The sequence below is a fragment of the Festucalex cinctus genome, chromosome 12 (genome assembly GCF_051991245.1).
Source record: "Festucalex cinctus isolate MCC-2025b chromosome 12, RoL_Fcin_1.0, whole genome shotgun sequence".
Classification (NCBI taxonomy): domain Eukaryota; kingdom Metazoa; phylum Chordata; class Actinopteri; order Syngnathiformes; family Syngnathidae; genus Festucalex; species Festucalex cinctus.
In genome coordinates, this window is record NC_135422.1 from 21,112,660 (window position 1) to 21,130,252 (window position 17,593).

Sequence of the window (17,593 nt, forward strand, 5' to 3'; positions counted from 1 at the left end):
TTCAACATTGGTCCATTTGGTATATTATACTGATGGGATCAAATAGTGCAGGGGTGACCAAGTTTGGTCCTTGAGAGCCGCTATCTAGCCTGTTTTCCATGTTTCTCTCCACTAAAACACCTGATTCCTGCTCAGGATCGTTTTCAGGCTTCTGCAAAGTTTGCTGATGAGCTGATTATTAGATTCAGCTGTGCTGAAGGAGGGAGACATGGAAAACAGGCTGAAATAGTGCCCTCCCTTTATCAGGGAATATGGTATGTTAAACGAATGGGGAAATGTGAATGATGCATGAAATGGAATGTTGGGCATGTTCAATGAATATGATCTTGCTGTTTTAAGTTGTGTCAATTCCAAAAGAGAGGGCTTCGAGACTGGGTGGTGATCAAGTGGATTAAAAAAAAAAAAAAAAAAAAAAAAAAAGACCCATTGGAGAACAGGCAGAATAAAGAAATAGACTCAAGAAGCAAATTACATTTTGATGCTTTTATTCACTGACTTAAAAGAAGAAGCATTCATTCAACACAAGATTGAAAACAGACAACCAGTTGCATTTCTAAAGCTTACTGATTGATGAGATGTTTTACGTGGGTTTGTATGAACACTCCATTGCCACCATACAACCACCATGGATCAATACTGTTCTCATTGAGCAAATAAGATCTGATAATTGCAGAACTCAGCCACAGATACATCACATTAAATACTTGCAGACTGAGCCAAAATTATTCTAATAAGACTGAAATGATTTGACATTCACCATACAGTAGTTTTATAGAGAACTATTTAAGCAAAAATCTTCATCTGAAAAGCTGTTTGATTTTCTCCTAAATTTGCTTCATTTGTCCCGTTTTAGCTAAGACTACTTTTTGAGCACTTCTAACCATCTTGTACTCTGCTTAAAACATAAAAATATATCTTAGTGGATTGAACATCGGAAACCATTTAGTGATGTAATTTAAGATGTTGGAATCTTGTCCTGCTGTGGTGGTTTGGGAACTTTGATCCCTTGGATACGGAAAAGTTGAAAGCCATGGTTATATGCACAATAACAAACAATCACCCAGAAACGTGACTGTCCGGATATTCAACAGTATTTCACAAACCATTTTTGAAAAACACAGCAGCATAATTTTTGATGTACAAAGTCAGGGTATTTTTTTCATAATGTATTTCATATTGTCACCCTCTTAAAATAATTGATATTTTAAGAAGGTGACAATGTTCATAAATTCAACCCGAACATGTATTATGCAATAGTACAATAGTTAAGAATTGTTGCGACCTCTACAAATATGCACTGTCAATGTTCATTTATATATCTATTTATAGTTTCCATCTCTTCTTCTGTGGTTTTCTAGAGATCAGCACTGCTAGTAAGACTGCTGTTATTGCAAACTGTCCTGATTTGAAACAAATGCACAACATTCGTACCACGATAAAACTGGGGCCATCTAGCCAGTCTCACAGAGACCAAGAAGTGAGCCTGCCATCACCGCCGCTTCCGCTGGGCTGGCTTACCAGAATCTCAAGATCTTATAAAGCAAACAATATGATTTCAGAAATCATCATAAGGCCAAGTGACATTGCAAGTCCTTATTGTCTTCTGTCCTCGTTTCTGTGTGACCGCGAGGGACGGGGGGTTACAACAACAAGATGCATTCCTCTTGCATAGTTGTGAGGTCTGTGCGCCTGCCTGTTTAAATAGCAGCTTTGGGTCTTCAGACTTGACAAGAAAATCTAGAAACATCTGAGCCACAGTAAGATTGCATTCAAGACCGTTTGCTGACACTGACCATGGATTGAAGCCCAGAGCTACACTTGCCATTCTGATGGCGACTGTCGGTTTGCTATCAGCAACTTGTTACCCGGCACATTTAACAACAGCGTGCAAAGTGCATCACCACAGACTCGCACAAGATGGAGGCTGGAAAACCTTTAAACTCTCCTGAACATGAGAACCTGCGACATCTTCGAAGGCTCTTCGTGTGGATGCGACAATATCTAGACTGACCATAACCAGTGCGCTGAACATCCAGTGTGCAACAAAAAAAAAGAAAAAGAAACAAAACAGCGTATTCATGAGAATCCAGCCCGTCCAGAGTCCGGCCCTATCCGAGTCCTCCACGTAATCTGAAGACCAAAACAAAGGAAGTATCTGAAGGCAAAAGTCCATTCAGAAGAATGCGGAAGTTCAGTAAGACCAGTTTCCAACACACTGCAAACATCCTGAGAGGTAACACGAGGAACGGACATTACGCTAGCGTGATGATCAAACTGATTGATCTGTCTGCAGTCTCTGTGGGTGTTTGGACTGATGCCGTCGCTTGCTTTGGTACTACAATAACGCGCACACACACAATATGACAGCGGGTTTAGCCGGCAAGCGTTGGAAGTGGCACATTTAATCAAACTCGCAGTAAGACAAACACAGATGTGATTTTTTTTTTTTTTAATTTACACTTCTGATAGCAAGTTTCAGCGACACCAACAATAAAGTTGCTGAGGCCAATTGTCCTTTCATTTACTATCAAGCACAGAACCAAAGAAAATTAACACCCTAGGTGACACTGATTGATTGATTGATGGTGACTGTGCGGTTGTGAGAAGACAATAACTGGACTAGAAGTTGGATGAATAGAAGCTTAGATGATTACTTTCTCACACATGACAGTTTGTGTTCCAGACACAATATATCCTGAATTAGCCAGTACGTCTTGCATAAAACGCACACGTGTACATCACTTGGCCTTGTGTCAAGATTTGAAAGAAGCACTCAAGGCACCACACCTTAACTCTGCTCAGTCCAGCTGGTTCTCTGGTGTGACTAATCAGAACAAGCTGTATCCTCTTCATTGCAAACACACCGCACGTAAAAATATATATTTCGATCGTTTATACACTGTATTTATATATATCTCTATCACATGAATTTTCACACAGGTTCTCAACTTTGTGGTTAGCTGTTACATCAGTCAGATGACCTGAGAGTTGCCCATGTCTGCTCCGAACATTCCTAGCAGCAAATTGCTTTTCAGCTCACGCTCAACACTTTGTACAAAGTTGACCACAGGCTTGATGGACTACATTTCAAATCAGGCACGCAGAAAACTTCCAGTTCCAGCCTGGTGAAGGAATGTCACTGGTATGCTTCGAAGAGCTGCATTTAATCTCATACTGGCTAGCTGAACCACAGTGCAGGCTTTCCTCACTGAGATCGATCGGTCCCAAATGTAGTTCCTGGACAAAGTGCTTAGTCAACGATGTTGCTCTCCTTGCCTTTACATTCGCTCACTCGTCGTAGTTACAGAGTTGAATCAAAATATGGTGGAAACAAAAATAGAAGTCATTGAGAGATGCATGAGCAATGATGCTAAAAATCGTTCTTAAGTAGCCAACAAAAAAACACTCCACGCTTCTAAAATCCATCATGTTAAATCCAAACAGTAGCCAACAACACAATGGCAAGATTTTTTTTGACCCACATGTGCTGCGCCTGCTTTGACCAACAATGAAAGCTCTAACACAGTAACTGGTGCAGTAACGAGCATGTCTCACAGAGAAAAGCTTGTGAGCAGGAAACAACAAAGACAAGCAGAAAAAGGGTGGAAAAGAAAAGAGACTAAAATGACAACTATAAAAGCCAAACTACTGGACCAGCCTGCTGCCAGTGTGTGTGACTATACGGGCACTTCAGATAGAATTTCGATGGCATTTACACATTTTGCTCCGCTGTGATCTTTGGCAGCCTTGAACTCGCAGTCGTGACTATTCAACTAGTCTCACGAGTATACTAGAAGCCTGAGCTATTGTTTTTATCCCTCCTCCTCCACAACTGATTGTACCCTGAGAACCATTTAGTTTCACTCTGGCGTGCTGCTCCGTTGCAAGCTAACTACTGTACACTACGTGCAGACAAGCACAAAACACGTCATTTATGTTACAAATTTAATTGGACACAAACACACACTTTGCTCAATTTCTACTGGGCAAGTCACGAGTGAGAAAAGGAGAGGTGCAAGAGGAAATCAAGGCTTCTAAAAGATGTCTCAGTATTTAGCCACTATCTCTAAGAGACAGCTAATAGGAGCTACTATTTTGTTGACTGTCTTTGAATGCATTTATACGACAAACATAATTGGTGACAGATACCATACTGTTTTGTTGGAGTTCTTCGGCTGTCTTATAAACTCAATCAGTACTCCTTTTCAAAATTTAATCACTTCTTTCAGCCAACCTGTCAAAAACACTTCTAGAGTGACTTGAGTAGTTTGCAGTAGCTCCATTCTTAGCAATGGCATTGCAAGGAAAGCAGTGACTTCAGTATTTTGAGAAAACAAAATCAAAGGTCAGGTCATGGTGCAAATGTTGGAATCCATAAAAAGAATAGTTTTGAAATGATGCCTTATTAAAGCGACAGTGTGTAGAATTTTTCAATTTGTCAATATTCATTTTAAAAACTCACTATTTTAATAATACACAAAAAAAAAGTTATATCATCAACGTACATTTCTTTTATATCATCGTAGGTATTGTAATCAATTATACTACATAGGTTGAGCAGAACTTTACAGGAGGCTGATATGTTTCACTGCCATCTTTCTGCTACGAATACCTAAAGAAGAAATTCACAAATGTAGTAATTGGTGGTGGGCTTGCAAAGTGTGGTCTCTCAGAGGTACCGCAGTATGCATGCTTCAAACTTAGCTCGTTGCATTGTATTCAGCTCAAAATGGAGGGGGTGGGGGGATGTATTAAAAAAATAAAAATAAATAAATAAATCTACACACTGTCCATTTAAAATTTATATTGACTCTTTTGGTCAGGATGTGTTTTGCCGCTCGTGCTAGGCTCTCTTCAGAATGTGCAAGCCAATGTCAGCCTTTATAAAAAAAAAAAAAAAGAATAAAAAAAAAAAAAAAAAAAAAAGGAGTGTCTTGGTACCCAAAGTGCAACAATCCTGAGATACAGACCAAGAACAAGAGATTATTATGACTAAACCAACATGGTCCCTTTAGTAGCCAATAAATTATTGACAACCAGAAGCTCACTAGCCAAACCAATTCAGTCACAACAAAACAAACAAACAAACAAAAAAACGAACAAACAAAACAAACAAACAAACAAAAAAAAAAACAAGCACATCTGCCCATGAGCTGACAATGGACAACTTCAGCATATAAACATACCTTGATATGAACCTTCATATTATGTGATATGCGCCAACAGCAATCAAGGAGGGAACGTTCTGCCAGTTTAGATGCAGTAAGGTGAATAACTGTGCGGTCAGAAAAATCCTTCATGTAAACACCAGTGCAGTACAATACTGACTTGACCAACAGAATGAAACCGTATTGGACCTGGAAAACCCTGCTAGTACAACTAACATTTCTTGGGGTTTTCCACAAGACACGCTTCAGTGTGAAATGTGGCTTGGTACACTTGCACAAAGCTTCAACTACAGTTAGTATTTCCATTTCCACATGGCTGAAGAAAGACCAAACACGAGATCCACATTGTCCCAAAAACGGACTACATTCAGTTCAGACATGAAATTGCCCAGTAGGTCATCCAATCACAGCTTGGATTCCCAAATACTCCACAGTAGCTGTTACTTACATCTTCTGCTGGCAGGAAAATGTACCTTTCGTCCACATTTATTATAACCTAATTCTTTGAAAACAAATGTATGATTAGGTTCACTAACAAATCAACCAAAGTGGTGTGTTCATCAGATGTCAAAATAACCATCACAATAAATAACCATTTCCAGCAAAATATATATATTAAAAAAAAAAAAAAAAAGATAGTCTCCAAGGCAACTGTGACTCAAGAGGAACTTCAACGTAAAAAGAGCATCTGCAAGAATAGCGATTGTTTTCACATACCCTTAACGACACAAATGTCCCAGTCGATAGTCAAAGGGATGTTAAAAGCTTACCTGAGACAAACACAAAATTTGTCAGTTATGAGTTATAGAGCTCAAAACTACGTTGTGTCATAGGTGCCTTTTTTCTTTTTGTCTCAGACAACAGTTACTTATCCTGTCAGAGTACTAGCACAAAACAAGCTTTTGTGAAAACTTTCCTGAAGCCCACCGCACAAAACAATTGTCTGATTGTCCAACAGACAGCACATCATCACATTCGGGACATCACTTTTCTTTGATACCGTTCTTAATCATAAAGTTATAAACCTGCTAGACTACAACTTTTCTCAATCATTGATGATGAAAGAGTTTTTAATGGAAACGCCAGACAGCATTTTGTTTATGCATAACCTTTTGCTCTTTACTCTTCATTAACCGTGTGCTTGCTGTCATGCTTCACTGTACAAAGACCCATTTAGACATAAAGTTCTTGATCTCAAGGAGACATATTACCTACCAGCTGATAACGTATGAAAACTCAACAATGGGTAGGCGCTCTCGCCAGTTGCTGATCTTGATTAGTTTTGCCATGAGCACCTACCGGAAGACAACGCTCCCTATATCGACAACTAGTGAGGTTTGGGGGAAAATGTCGTTCGGTAAATAGTGTGAGAAGTGTGCTGCATGCAAATATGTACCAAGAAATGACCTCAAAAGATGATCACATTCCTCACTGACAATTTTGGTCATGAAAATCAACCCGTGCCTGCTGGCCAACCTGACATGGCTATTGCTGAGAACTATTCAAAGTGAACAGCAGCATCCCCAGTCAGCTAGCTGTTTTTTTTTCCTGTTAATTTCTTTCTATTAATAAAAGGTCATTACCCAGGAAGTGATTGGTACTTTAACTTCTGAGCAGATAAGACAGACAAAACGACACGGTAAAAAAATAACATAAAAACCTGAAAACTAAAGCTAATAGTTTGGGTTTGAGCACGCATACACACAAAGTATTTTCCCACTAATTTTCTAAGATATATTCATCAAGAATCCTGCCTGTCCAGTTCTATCTGTAAGCAGAATAAGATATTTTTTTAACGCACCGTCATATAGTGGCTGTGGGGTTTATTACATTAGCCGGTTTTGGGGAAATGTTTATCGCTGCGGGCAAGACCAGGCCAGAGTGAGCCCTGAAGGACAGGAAAGCACTAAGCAGTGACCCATTAGTAAGTCTAATTCGACTTGGATTTACCTGACTGCATAACTAGATATCAGTTTGAATGTTGAAATGCCAAAACGTGCGGCAAATTTATGATTAGATTGGCGGAGCTGATGTGTGCTTGTTTGGTCTGGCCTGGCCTTGGCACAACTCCTTGGCCATCTGCGCCTACATGCCCATGCTGAAGGCATGCAGCTCATCATGGAAGTGCTGGGTGGGCTCAGTCAAAACAAGGTTGTAATCCAAATTTGGGTGCCACATTCGGCCAAGGCCCAGTGAGACTTCTTTGACCAGGTTATGAAGCGGATCGCCCTCCTGATAAAACTGCTCGTCCGGGTCAAAGTCGATGCTCTCCTCAGACACGGTTAGGACACGAAGGCTGGATCCCCGCAGCCGAGAGATTGCCACCAAGTTATGGGACCACACGGTGTAGCCTGCAATGAGACACCGGCAAACATGATGGACAAAGCACAGACACGAAAATACTTACACATCATCCATTCTTTGACTTGTGCTACCAAAACCCAGTTTTGTCTCACGACATCTCATAATTTTGGCTTGCAGAAAAACAAGCCACAAGCAAAACATTTTGTGTGCACAGGATAATATGCTTTTCAAGAAAAGCAAAAAAACAAAAAACAAAAAGAAAAAAAACCAATCACTAATATAAAGAAATGCGTAATTACCGGTACCCATAAATTTTAAATTCATTCACCGGGGCCATCTGATGGCTCTTACTCAAGGTTTATGGTTTGGTGCATGTGTGCATGCACATTTTCACAGAAAAACCAAATTACAAGTAGTCCTTCTGAAATCAGGGGTGTCAAATGTAAGGCCCGTGGGCCAGAACCCGCCCATCAGTGAGTCCAATCTGGTATTATGAGTGCAGAATACAAACTGCAGTTTTTCAGTTTGGTCCACTGGTGGGTGCACTGACAACCAATTCTGAAATTTGGCTGTTACTCAGGAGTTGGTACAAAATGTGTGCACTCATTTTTGTTATTAAATTTCAGTTTACTCTGCAGTAAGATAAAAAAAAAAAGCAATATTTATCATAATGTACTTCGAATTAGCTGCACACAAAAATAGCTTCAGCATTGTTTTTACATTTTACAGTTAACATGTACACAGTTAAGAATATTGTAATGTGACTAATATTAACATTATGAATAGGAATGCATCAATACTATTTTTTTTCAGACAGATTATGAGTGCAAGTACTTAAAAATTTTAGTATTCACCGATAGAGTATCCATCTGTGAAAATACCAAATCCTGCCATTGTGTTGAAAATGTTATAAAACTTACAGTAGTTCAAAAACACAAATTTTCTTCAACATGGTATATTTCACTTTAATAAAACACGTTTTAAAGTATTTTAACATCCAACTATATGTTTTTCAAACAGTAATGTCACAATTGACTTCAATGAAGTTTGTGTTGAGAGAGAGAGAGAGAGAGAGAGAGAGAGAGAGAGAGAGAGAGAGAGAGAGAGAGAGAGAGAGAGAGAGAGAGAGAGAGAGAGAGAGACAGAGGTTCCAATGCATATTTCTGTAAGAAGCAGATGATTATGAACCCACCGTGAATTATAAGCACAGCCAGCTGAGTGCACCTCCAAACCAAGAGGACCAACGGATCTTCATTGCGATTGACACTGAGGTCGGGGAATTCAGGATCATCCCTCAGTAAAAGGAAGTGCGTCAGCGTTTTGTTGTACTGCTGAGCGATGAGCTCCAGCGTGGCGTCGGTCACCAGTGTGTTGTAACTGTCCAGGTGGATGCGCTCCAGTGGAAGGCTCGGCTTTAGCACTCTGAGGAGTTCTGAGCTGCTGACCTCCATGACCATGATGTACACCCGCAGGTTGGCACTCACTCGCACCTTGGGACGGATAGGTCACTTTAAGTGATGTCTAGTTTATCAACCAGCATTTCTGACAAAATACAGTGGTGTGAAAAAGAGTACAGTTTAATTTTGAAATGAAGGTTTTTATTATTAACTCATTCACTCCCAGCCATTTTCACTGAAGAAACCCCCTTCACTGTTTTACTGGATTTTGACTGACTTCGCAAGGCCCACAGAATATTGTGTGCTATTGTTATAAAAACATGGAACCTACCAAAACTAATATTAGAGTCTCTTCCTTCATTAGGAGGAAAAAAAAAAAAGTATATTTCTGTCCGTTTCCGTTTTGTAGCATTAGAATATAGCTACGTTTCATCATTCATCACAAATCTGTTTAAAACTGTGGGGAAAACAGCTGTTTTGCAAAATGGCACTGGTTGATCTCATACTCTGCTGCCACCTGCTGGCCTTTTTTGTAATAACTACCATTGCTTCAACCATTCTTGCCAGTTCAGAGGATGCATCAAAGCCTTCTGTGTGCGCTAGCATTTAAAAAAAAAAAAAAAAAAAAAAAAAAAGCATAAATACGTATTTGGGACAGTGATAATATTTGAAATAGAACATATTTATCCGTTTTTGGGAGCAAATGAGTTAAGAGCAAGAATAAATCCAAACCTTCATGTGAAAAAGTGATTGCCCACTAAACCTAATTACTGGCTGGGCCAAAAGCATTTGTGATAAATTACAATGGATGGATGGAGTCTCTTACAGCACTGTGGAGGAATTTTAGCCCACTTAAATTGGCAGCATTGTTGTAATTCAGCCACATTGAAGGGTTTTAGAGCATGAATCACATTTTCAAGGTCATGCCACAGCATCTCAATACAAGTAGGATTCAGGTCAGGACTTTGACTACAAAGCCATCATTTTGTTTTTCTTCAGCCATTCCAAGGTGGACTTTCTGGTATGTTTTGGATCATTGTCCTGTTGCAGAACGCATCAGGTGGCCGAACATTGCAGACATGCAGAAAGCAGAATTCACGATTCCTGAAGTATCAAAACAGCCCCAGATCATCACACTACCATCACCATAATTTACTGCTAGTTTAGTCCGATGTTCTTTTTCTGACATGCGGGGTTACATTTACGCCAGATGTAATGGAAGACACGTTCCAAAAACTTCAACTTTTGTCTTGTCAGACCACAAGAGTATTTTCCCAAAACTCTTGGCGATCCAGATGTCTTATGGCAAAATTGCGATGAAATTTATGTTCTTTATTCTCAAGCAGTGGCTTTTGTCTTGAAAGACAATTTTTGCTCAACTCTTTCTGACAGTGGAGTAAGGAAGGCAAGTAAGGCTTGCAGCTCTTTGGATGTTGATGAGAGGTCTTTCACAACCTTTTGGATGAATGATTTTGGTCAGCTGGCCACTCCTCTTTCCATCATTTGAGGATAATGGTTCACTAAATCCCTATCAATATGTAGTGTGATAAGATATATAATCAATATCGATAGAGAATAAATCACTTTTCCACATAGGGTCATGAAGGTTTGGATTTTCTATGACAAACTAATTTTGTTTGATGGTGAGAAACTTTTTATTATGAGACGTGGGGGGAAAAAAGGCAATTGTGAAGGGGGCAACCAACTTTTTCACTCCACTATAAACTGCTAATGACTGGGGTTGGGATGGATTCTTGCTTTACCAGTGCCTTCCAATCATCATCTGTGGCTGTCCCATCTAAAGACTTGACCTCCAGGGTGGTGCCATTGAGCAGCAAGGAGAGACGATGCAATGGAGTGCGCTGGGGCGATGCCAACAGGCTACAAAGCTCAGACGTCAGATCACAGAAATCAAGAGCCAGAGAATGAAGAGAAGAAAGACGGTCCAATTCAGATGGTGAGATGAGTGGACCTATAGGGAAGAAAAACTTTTGGTAACACTTTCTAATGATATTAATTATAGCTATATGACACAATCTTGTTTGTTGAAAATGAGAACAGATTAGGTATAATAGATTTTTGTGTGTTAAGGAATTAATACATACTTGCAAAGCTACAGTCATACATACCAAGCTGCTGGTCCAGCAAACTGAGGTGCTGCAAAGTCTCAGAGGAAGGATTCGATAGGGATGCTAAGGAGGAGGGAGTCACCAGACCAAGCATGAAGCTACAGGACAACCACCTAAGCTGCCTGCTGTGAGACAACAACTCTCTGAACAACCGCTGGATCCTGCAGCAGAAAGAGAAAAGAGAAGAGATGCTCCTATAAATAGATGCTCATAAATACAAAAAGATGCTAGAATAAATTCAAGCAAAATGGGTGAGCAAAGAAACATCAGTGTTTGACTATGATCTCACTGCAGGTCAATTCCAATTTTTTTGCCATTGTGCATCATGCACCTGATGGAGGGTCATCAGGCAGTAAAAAACAAAACAAAAACAATGTTAAAGAAATCTATGCTATTGGGATGGCCACAGCTCAGTAGATAGAGAGGTCGTCCAGTAACCGAAAGGTTAACTGTTCTAATCCAGCTCTGTCCAAGTCGCGTTGTTGTGTCCTTGGGCAAGACATTTCATTACATTTCCCAGCAACAGTTTTTGATATTATTTCCGTCGTAGAGGAAAGTTTTGAGATAAAAACTGCAATGAATAGACCTTGAGAGTTCCTGAAATGCCATATTTGGTCTCTGTGGATGGATAAAACTAAGGTTTGCCTTGTTCCTCAAATACTTTTGTTTGAAATGCAAAGATCTTACTTGTCGATTTTCTTGTGGCCCTGGTGAATCTGGTGTAAGTTGGAGGTGTCCAGGAGTCCCTCCTGTTGGAGAGCACACGTGTCACCATATAGACGCAACTTCTGTAGGTTCCTGACAGAAAATGTGGGAAAACATAAAAGACAATGTTCAGTAACTGAAACTCAGCACTGTACGACAGTCCTGTACAACTCTCATACTGCGACTAAACTAAGAGAGCCGTGATGATAACATAGAAATGCTGTGCTCGACATTGATTAAACAGTTAGCACCTACTTTGATTTCAAATAACACAAAATGCTGCGATTGGCTGGCAACTAGTCCAGGGTGTCCCCTGCCTACTGCCCAGAGCCAGCTGAGATAGGCGCCAGCACCCCCCGCGACCCTTGTGAGGAATAAGCGGTCAAGAAAATGGATGGATGGATGGATAACACAAAATGAGAATTTTTAATATGAAGGAAGAGTACTACATGATCTGTCTCATCATCGTAGTTGCCATTTTGTGGTTTCTACACAAACCTTCATCCTGAAAATTGCTGAGTGGTTTTCTACCGTACACAGCATTGTGTGGCTGCACTGCTCGTTCCCAAGTCCTCAACACATTTCTTCTTAGACAGAAACAACTGGCAGAGGCCTACAAATGAGACCTCATACATATGAGAAGCTTTGTGCCATACGGACTGGATATTGAAAGAGCCACAAAAGCAAACAAAACGGAAACAAATGTAATAAAATGTAATAATGACCTACAATAATTGACAATGTCAGAGGTTTCAATATGACAACTTATTGTTTCTGTTGTTAAAGTTGGACATCAATAATCAATTGGAATGGGAGCAACAATCCGATTCTCCCGGAATTGTTCAAATTTTGGTTGTTGTTAATTTTGATTTCACGTTTGAACACGCTGTCCACTGGCTTGAAGAAGAACCCGCCAAACACTAAGGAAGAAGCGTGTGTGCATGCACAATGAGCCGATCAAAAGTGTATCTATAACTTCATTAAAAATAAAATAGTCACCTCAGTGCAACACTTTCATGGCGCAAAGTAGGTTGTATGACATATAGAAGTTAATGGACAGCCATGTTTGACAAGCCGTCTCCTACTCTAATCCTCAGCAAGATGAATTTCAGTGAAGTCATTGTCACGTGAGGGAAAACAATAAAATATGTTTAATGCCAACAATGTGGCATCGAACAACTACATGGTGAGTCAACTCAAACACAAATAACCAGCTAACATTAGCATATGTATTTTCGATATCAAGTGAGTGTGTGTTCTTATCTGCAACTGTCCACAAAGCTCAAGCACATTGCCTAAAAAGGCAGATATGATAATTTTCTTCAACAAGAACCTGCTGTTAATCTGGGCTGGCTTGCCAAGTGCTCAGCTCATCAGTGGGAGCTCATTAACACGTGTACACTCATTTACACTTGTTGTGTATACTTATTTTGACGAGGCTCTCAAAATCTAGCTCTCAAGTTAATAAAGTGTATACTACGGGACAGGGTGTCAACTGTCAAACTAACTTTTGACGCAGGCCACGTAATCACAGCATCCCTCATTGGGCCGTTATGTCGGTCAACTCAACTCAACTCAACTTTATTTATAAAGCGCTTTAAGAACAGGCGTTGCTGTATACAAAGTGCTGTACATAAACATCAGTTTTGCAGTAAACAAGAACAAAGAGAACATTTTGAAGTGCGAATATAGGTTTTTTATATTTTTTTTATTTTTTTACATCAGTGAATAAATAAGAAGTAGTGAATAAAGAGATACATAAATACATAAATAAGTAGACTAAACATCAAACTCATACACACCACAAAACACCAAGAACAAGTCTCATGGTGTGCCAAAAGCCAAAGAACACAGATGTGTTTTAAGACGTGTTTTAAAAGAGGATAACGAGGGGGACTGCCTAATATTTAGTGGAAGGTCGTTCCAAAGGGAGGGACCGGCAACAGCAAAGGCTCCATCTCCTCTAAGCCTCCGCTAAGCCCTTGGTACCTCCAATTGTGTCTGGTCTGCTGACCTGAGGCACCGGGCAGGTGTGTAGGGGTGAAAGAGTTTGGCGAGATAAGATGGTGCAAGACCATTGAGAGATTTGAAAACAAATAGAAGAATCTTAAAATGGATTCTAAATTTCACGGGCAGCCAGTGAAGAGAGGCTAGGATAGGGGTTATGTGTTCCCTCTTCTGGGCACCAGTAAGGAGACGAACAGCAGCATTTTGGACAAGCTGGAGACGCTGGAGGGAGGACTGTCTGATCCCAAAATAAAGAGCATTACAATAATCCAGCCGAGACGTAACAAAAGCATGGATTACCATTTCTAAGTGCTGCTGAGATAGATTTTTTACCTTAGCCAGCTGTCTAAAATGAAAAAAGCTGGATTTGACAACAGCGGCAATTTGCCGGTCCAGTTTAAAGTCACTGTCCATCTTGACACCCAGGTTTGAGGCTGTTGGCTTCAGATATTGTGCCAGAGGACCCAAGTCGGCAGGATGAGAAGAGCTACTGGGACCAAAGACCAAAACTTCTGTTTTCTTCTCATTGAAGTTCAAGAAATTTAAAGCCATCCAGGCTTTAATTTCTTCCAGACAGGACAAAAGAGGCCTCAATGAGAAAGCGTCCTTTTTACTAAGCGGGACATAGATCTGACTGTCATCCGCATAGAAATGAAAAGAAATTCCATGTTTTCTAAGGTCAAACCAAATAAATGTTTAATGGTCTCATTGTATTACGTATATGCAACAAATTGATGACTTACTGGTTTTAAAGTCAGATGTCAAGGATAAAAGTTTGTTGGATTATTGTTCAAGTTGCTGTAAAAAAAATAATAATGAAACAATATTGCAAAATCTTCTAAGGGTCACATGCATAAAAATCGAAGAATGTAAGGAGCACTTTGACATCTGTCATTTATTTAAACACTTCTTGCCACATGGTGTAGAATATAAGTACTGTAGTATATAAATCTAATGCATTATTATTAATAAGCCTATCTCAGCTGGCTATGGGCAGTGGGCGGGGTACACCCAGGCTGAACTGGTTGCCAGCCAATCGCAGGGTATACTCAATACTGACTGAAAAAGAAGTGGGTATACACCGTACACCCGTTACCCGAACTAGTCAAAGTATCAAGAATAACAGAAGCAATCTGTATAGAGGAGTAACTTCACCCCTGCCTGAACCTATCAGACTGGACTACGCCACTGCTGTGCAGTACACGTTTTGCAATTACAGTGTAATTCTGTAGACATGTGTACTGAACCAAATACGTACGCTCACACATATTGTACTGTAGAGGGAATGTTTTGCATGTGCGTCATTGCTGATATCAGCAAGTCATGCCCACAAAGCCTTCTGTACAGCTGCATTCTATCTGCCAGTAGAAGGACACTCAACTATGTTACTCTCGACACACGAGGAGCATAAGCAATTTCTGGTAAATAAATATCAGCAGGAAAGCATGTCAACACACAGACAAGTGATGCAAATGTGATCAAATGATTGGTTCGCTCCGCCATCGAGGCTGGCCAGGTTACATAACTCGTAGGCTAACGTAACCCATGTACAGTATGTATTTGCTAATCGCGTCACAGCTGCTAGCTAATTACTACACAAAAAGTTAAATTTAGAGTAGAATTTAATCCGAAATTAGCCACAATTTAAGACTAAATAAAGTGTTCAAATCACCTGTTGTTGCGTATGTTGGTGAGCACACACAACGCCTGGTCCATGTAGGTAGCCATTGCGTCTCTCCATCGCTTGGACGGTGGCGGGTCGTTGTCGGGACCGGGGGACAAGTCCACTCGCGTGGAGGGCGGCTCGTTTAGGGAACTGAGACTGTATTCTGCGGGTGCGAGTTCCAGTTGCAGTTCCCGCACGAAAGCGCCGAACTTCCGCATAAGAAACTCCAACCTCGAAGTCTCTTCCGAGCTTGCGCCGCCGCCACCTATCCGTAGTTTGAGTTCGGTCCACAGAGCGGGATAGAACAGACACTCCCTCCATCGCGAACAAACAGCCGAGGCCCGGAGCTTGTCTCGGTCGGAGAGAAATGAGAAAATATGGACGATTAGCTCGCTTGGTAAAGCCATGGCTCCGACACCCCCGCAAAGAGCCATGGCGAGCAACGGCACAGTTGAAAGGAAAGCAAGCGGATATTTAACAGTCACAGCCTGCCGAAAAATTTGGTGCCGCAGTGCAAGCTATCAGCAGCGTTCTAATCGAGCTGAAAACAACCCGCTTCCCAGTTTTGCCTTCAATAGTATTGGACCGCACCACTTGCTTTAGTTACAGGGGAACAAAAACGCTAACAATATACTGCACCCTACATAAATTGGTAAACTGGCTGAACTGTTATTTTCTACGTGTATCAAGGCGTTAAATACGTTTTCATCCAAGTGTTAGGAGACCGCGAGTGCACGTCTGAGTCGCACAAGGCGAATGGTTTCGCCCTGTATTGCTTATTTTTGCCATACCCACTGATACCGGCAGAGGGTAGTATTTGTCGTTTGGAACGCGACCATGTGATCTTTATTTTGCAGGTGACATATCAGACACACCCCCTTCACTTCATCGGCCCTTGCAAAGGAAGATGGCAGGCGGCGACAAATCATAAGAGGATAAATACCTCCCGGACAAATCACAGCAGCAGTATACATTTCTCGAATTCTAGGGGACTATAGGCCTACTTTGCGTTTGTTTTTTGTTTGTTTTTTTACAATTTGAAAACAAAATTATTAACGAACTAGTCAAAGTATCAAGAATAACAGAAGCAATCTGTATAGAGGAGTAACTTCACCCCTGCCTGAACCTTCAACTCTCAATGTCCAGGTGGTATACCAGGCCCTCCCTGCTGAACTTGCACACATGATTACCACCATGGCTATTTTCCCAGATGTGCCTCAACTTGATTCCCTTTTTGGCCCTGTTCAAGAAGGAAGTGTGCTTTCTTATCAGATGGCAGCAAAGTCAGTACCCTTAACCCGCCCGTACAGAGATGCTCCTTTACCCCCGCAACTGCCACTCTCTGAGTACAACCTTGAAACACCAATCGAGATGGCCCACAAAATAGAGCGAGTTCATCTGCAGAGCGGCACTAGCTCTGGCGGCCTCTGGTAACATCCACAACATTTCGAGAAGTCTGCCATATCAGGGAGCAGCTGAAAGCCTAGCCAGGAGGCTTCTCAGGACAACACATCAAACAGAAGACATGTATAGGGCTTTGCCATGAGCCTGCTGCAGCTGAGGAGTACTGCCGTGTTATGATGTAAATCATTATCCATGCGGGTTCCTCATCCACCCTGATGAGGAACCCGCATAATAATACATGTACTCAATGTCCGCACATTTTACTACCACAATGATTGGCAGTGTCACAACTCATCAGTGGGAGTGGTCTGTCTCGCTTATTAGTAAGTGGGCTCACCTGTGTTGGGGAAAGGTGTGTGTCTGTCATTGATCACCTGGTGGGGTGAGCGTGGGGAAGAAACTTTTTGTTGACCGCACCAAAACAAAACGCTATCTTGAAATAAACTCAAGAATCAACTTGGAATACAACTGTGAAGTGCAACCAAGAGAATGTCACTTTGGACTGTGGAAGGAACGAGCTGCACTTATTAAAGGTACCTTGTTCGGCAAACTAATTAAGTGCCTGCCTGTGTTCTCGCTATGTTGTGGATAAAAATAGAAGCGAGTAAAATTGGTCAAAGCTTGAAGAAACGGAGTGCGTCAGCAGTGTTTAACCCCCACGTCTTAGCCTGCCATGGCGTCACAAAAAACTAGACGCCGCAATAGTATATGACCCGAAGGGACAGCCTCTGTTTGGTCTTGTACAATTTAAGTGCCCAAATGTTAATGAGTTACGTGGACTGTCCATATATTGTACGCAATGAAGACACACAC

The 17,593-nt window shown here is 41.0% G+C and overlaps 1 protein-coding gene across 1 annotated transcript; it reads right to left on the minus strand.

Moving 5' to 3' along the window:
* Positions 1 to 468: 468 nt before the first annotated feature.
* Positions 469 to 16,124, minus strand: fbxo33 (F-box protein 33). Its single transcript, XM_077538638.1, has 6 exons — positions 15,383 to 16,124; positions 11,686 to 11,796; positions 10,999 to 11,159; positions 10,633 to 10,841; positions 8,665 to 8,962; positions 469 to 7,519 (listed from the first exon to the last, which is right to left on the minus strand). Exons 1-6 carry the CDS (start codon positions 15,808 to 15,810, stop codon positions 7,254 to 7,256), a joined length of 1,473 nt encoding a protein of 490 aa, XP_077394764.1. The 5' UTR covers positions 15,811 to 16,124; the 3' UTR covers positions 469 to 7,253.
* Positions 16,125 to 17,593: the final 1,469 nt, after the last annotated feature.

Coding starts and splice junctions, on each gene's coding strand:
- fbxo33 (XM_077538638.1), bottom strand. CDS start 15,810: ATGGCTCTTTGCGGGGGTGTCGGAGCCATGGCTTTACCAAGCGAGCTA. Junction 11,797..15,382: donor ACCAACATACGCAACAACAG/GTGATTTGAACA, acceptor ATTTTCTGTCAG/GAACCTACAGAAGTTGCGTC. Junction 8,963..10,632: donor ATGATGATTGGAAGGCACTG/GTAAAGCAAGAA, acceptor ATCCGTCCCAAG/GTGCGAGTGAGTGCCAACCT.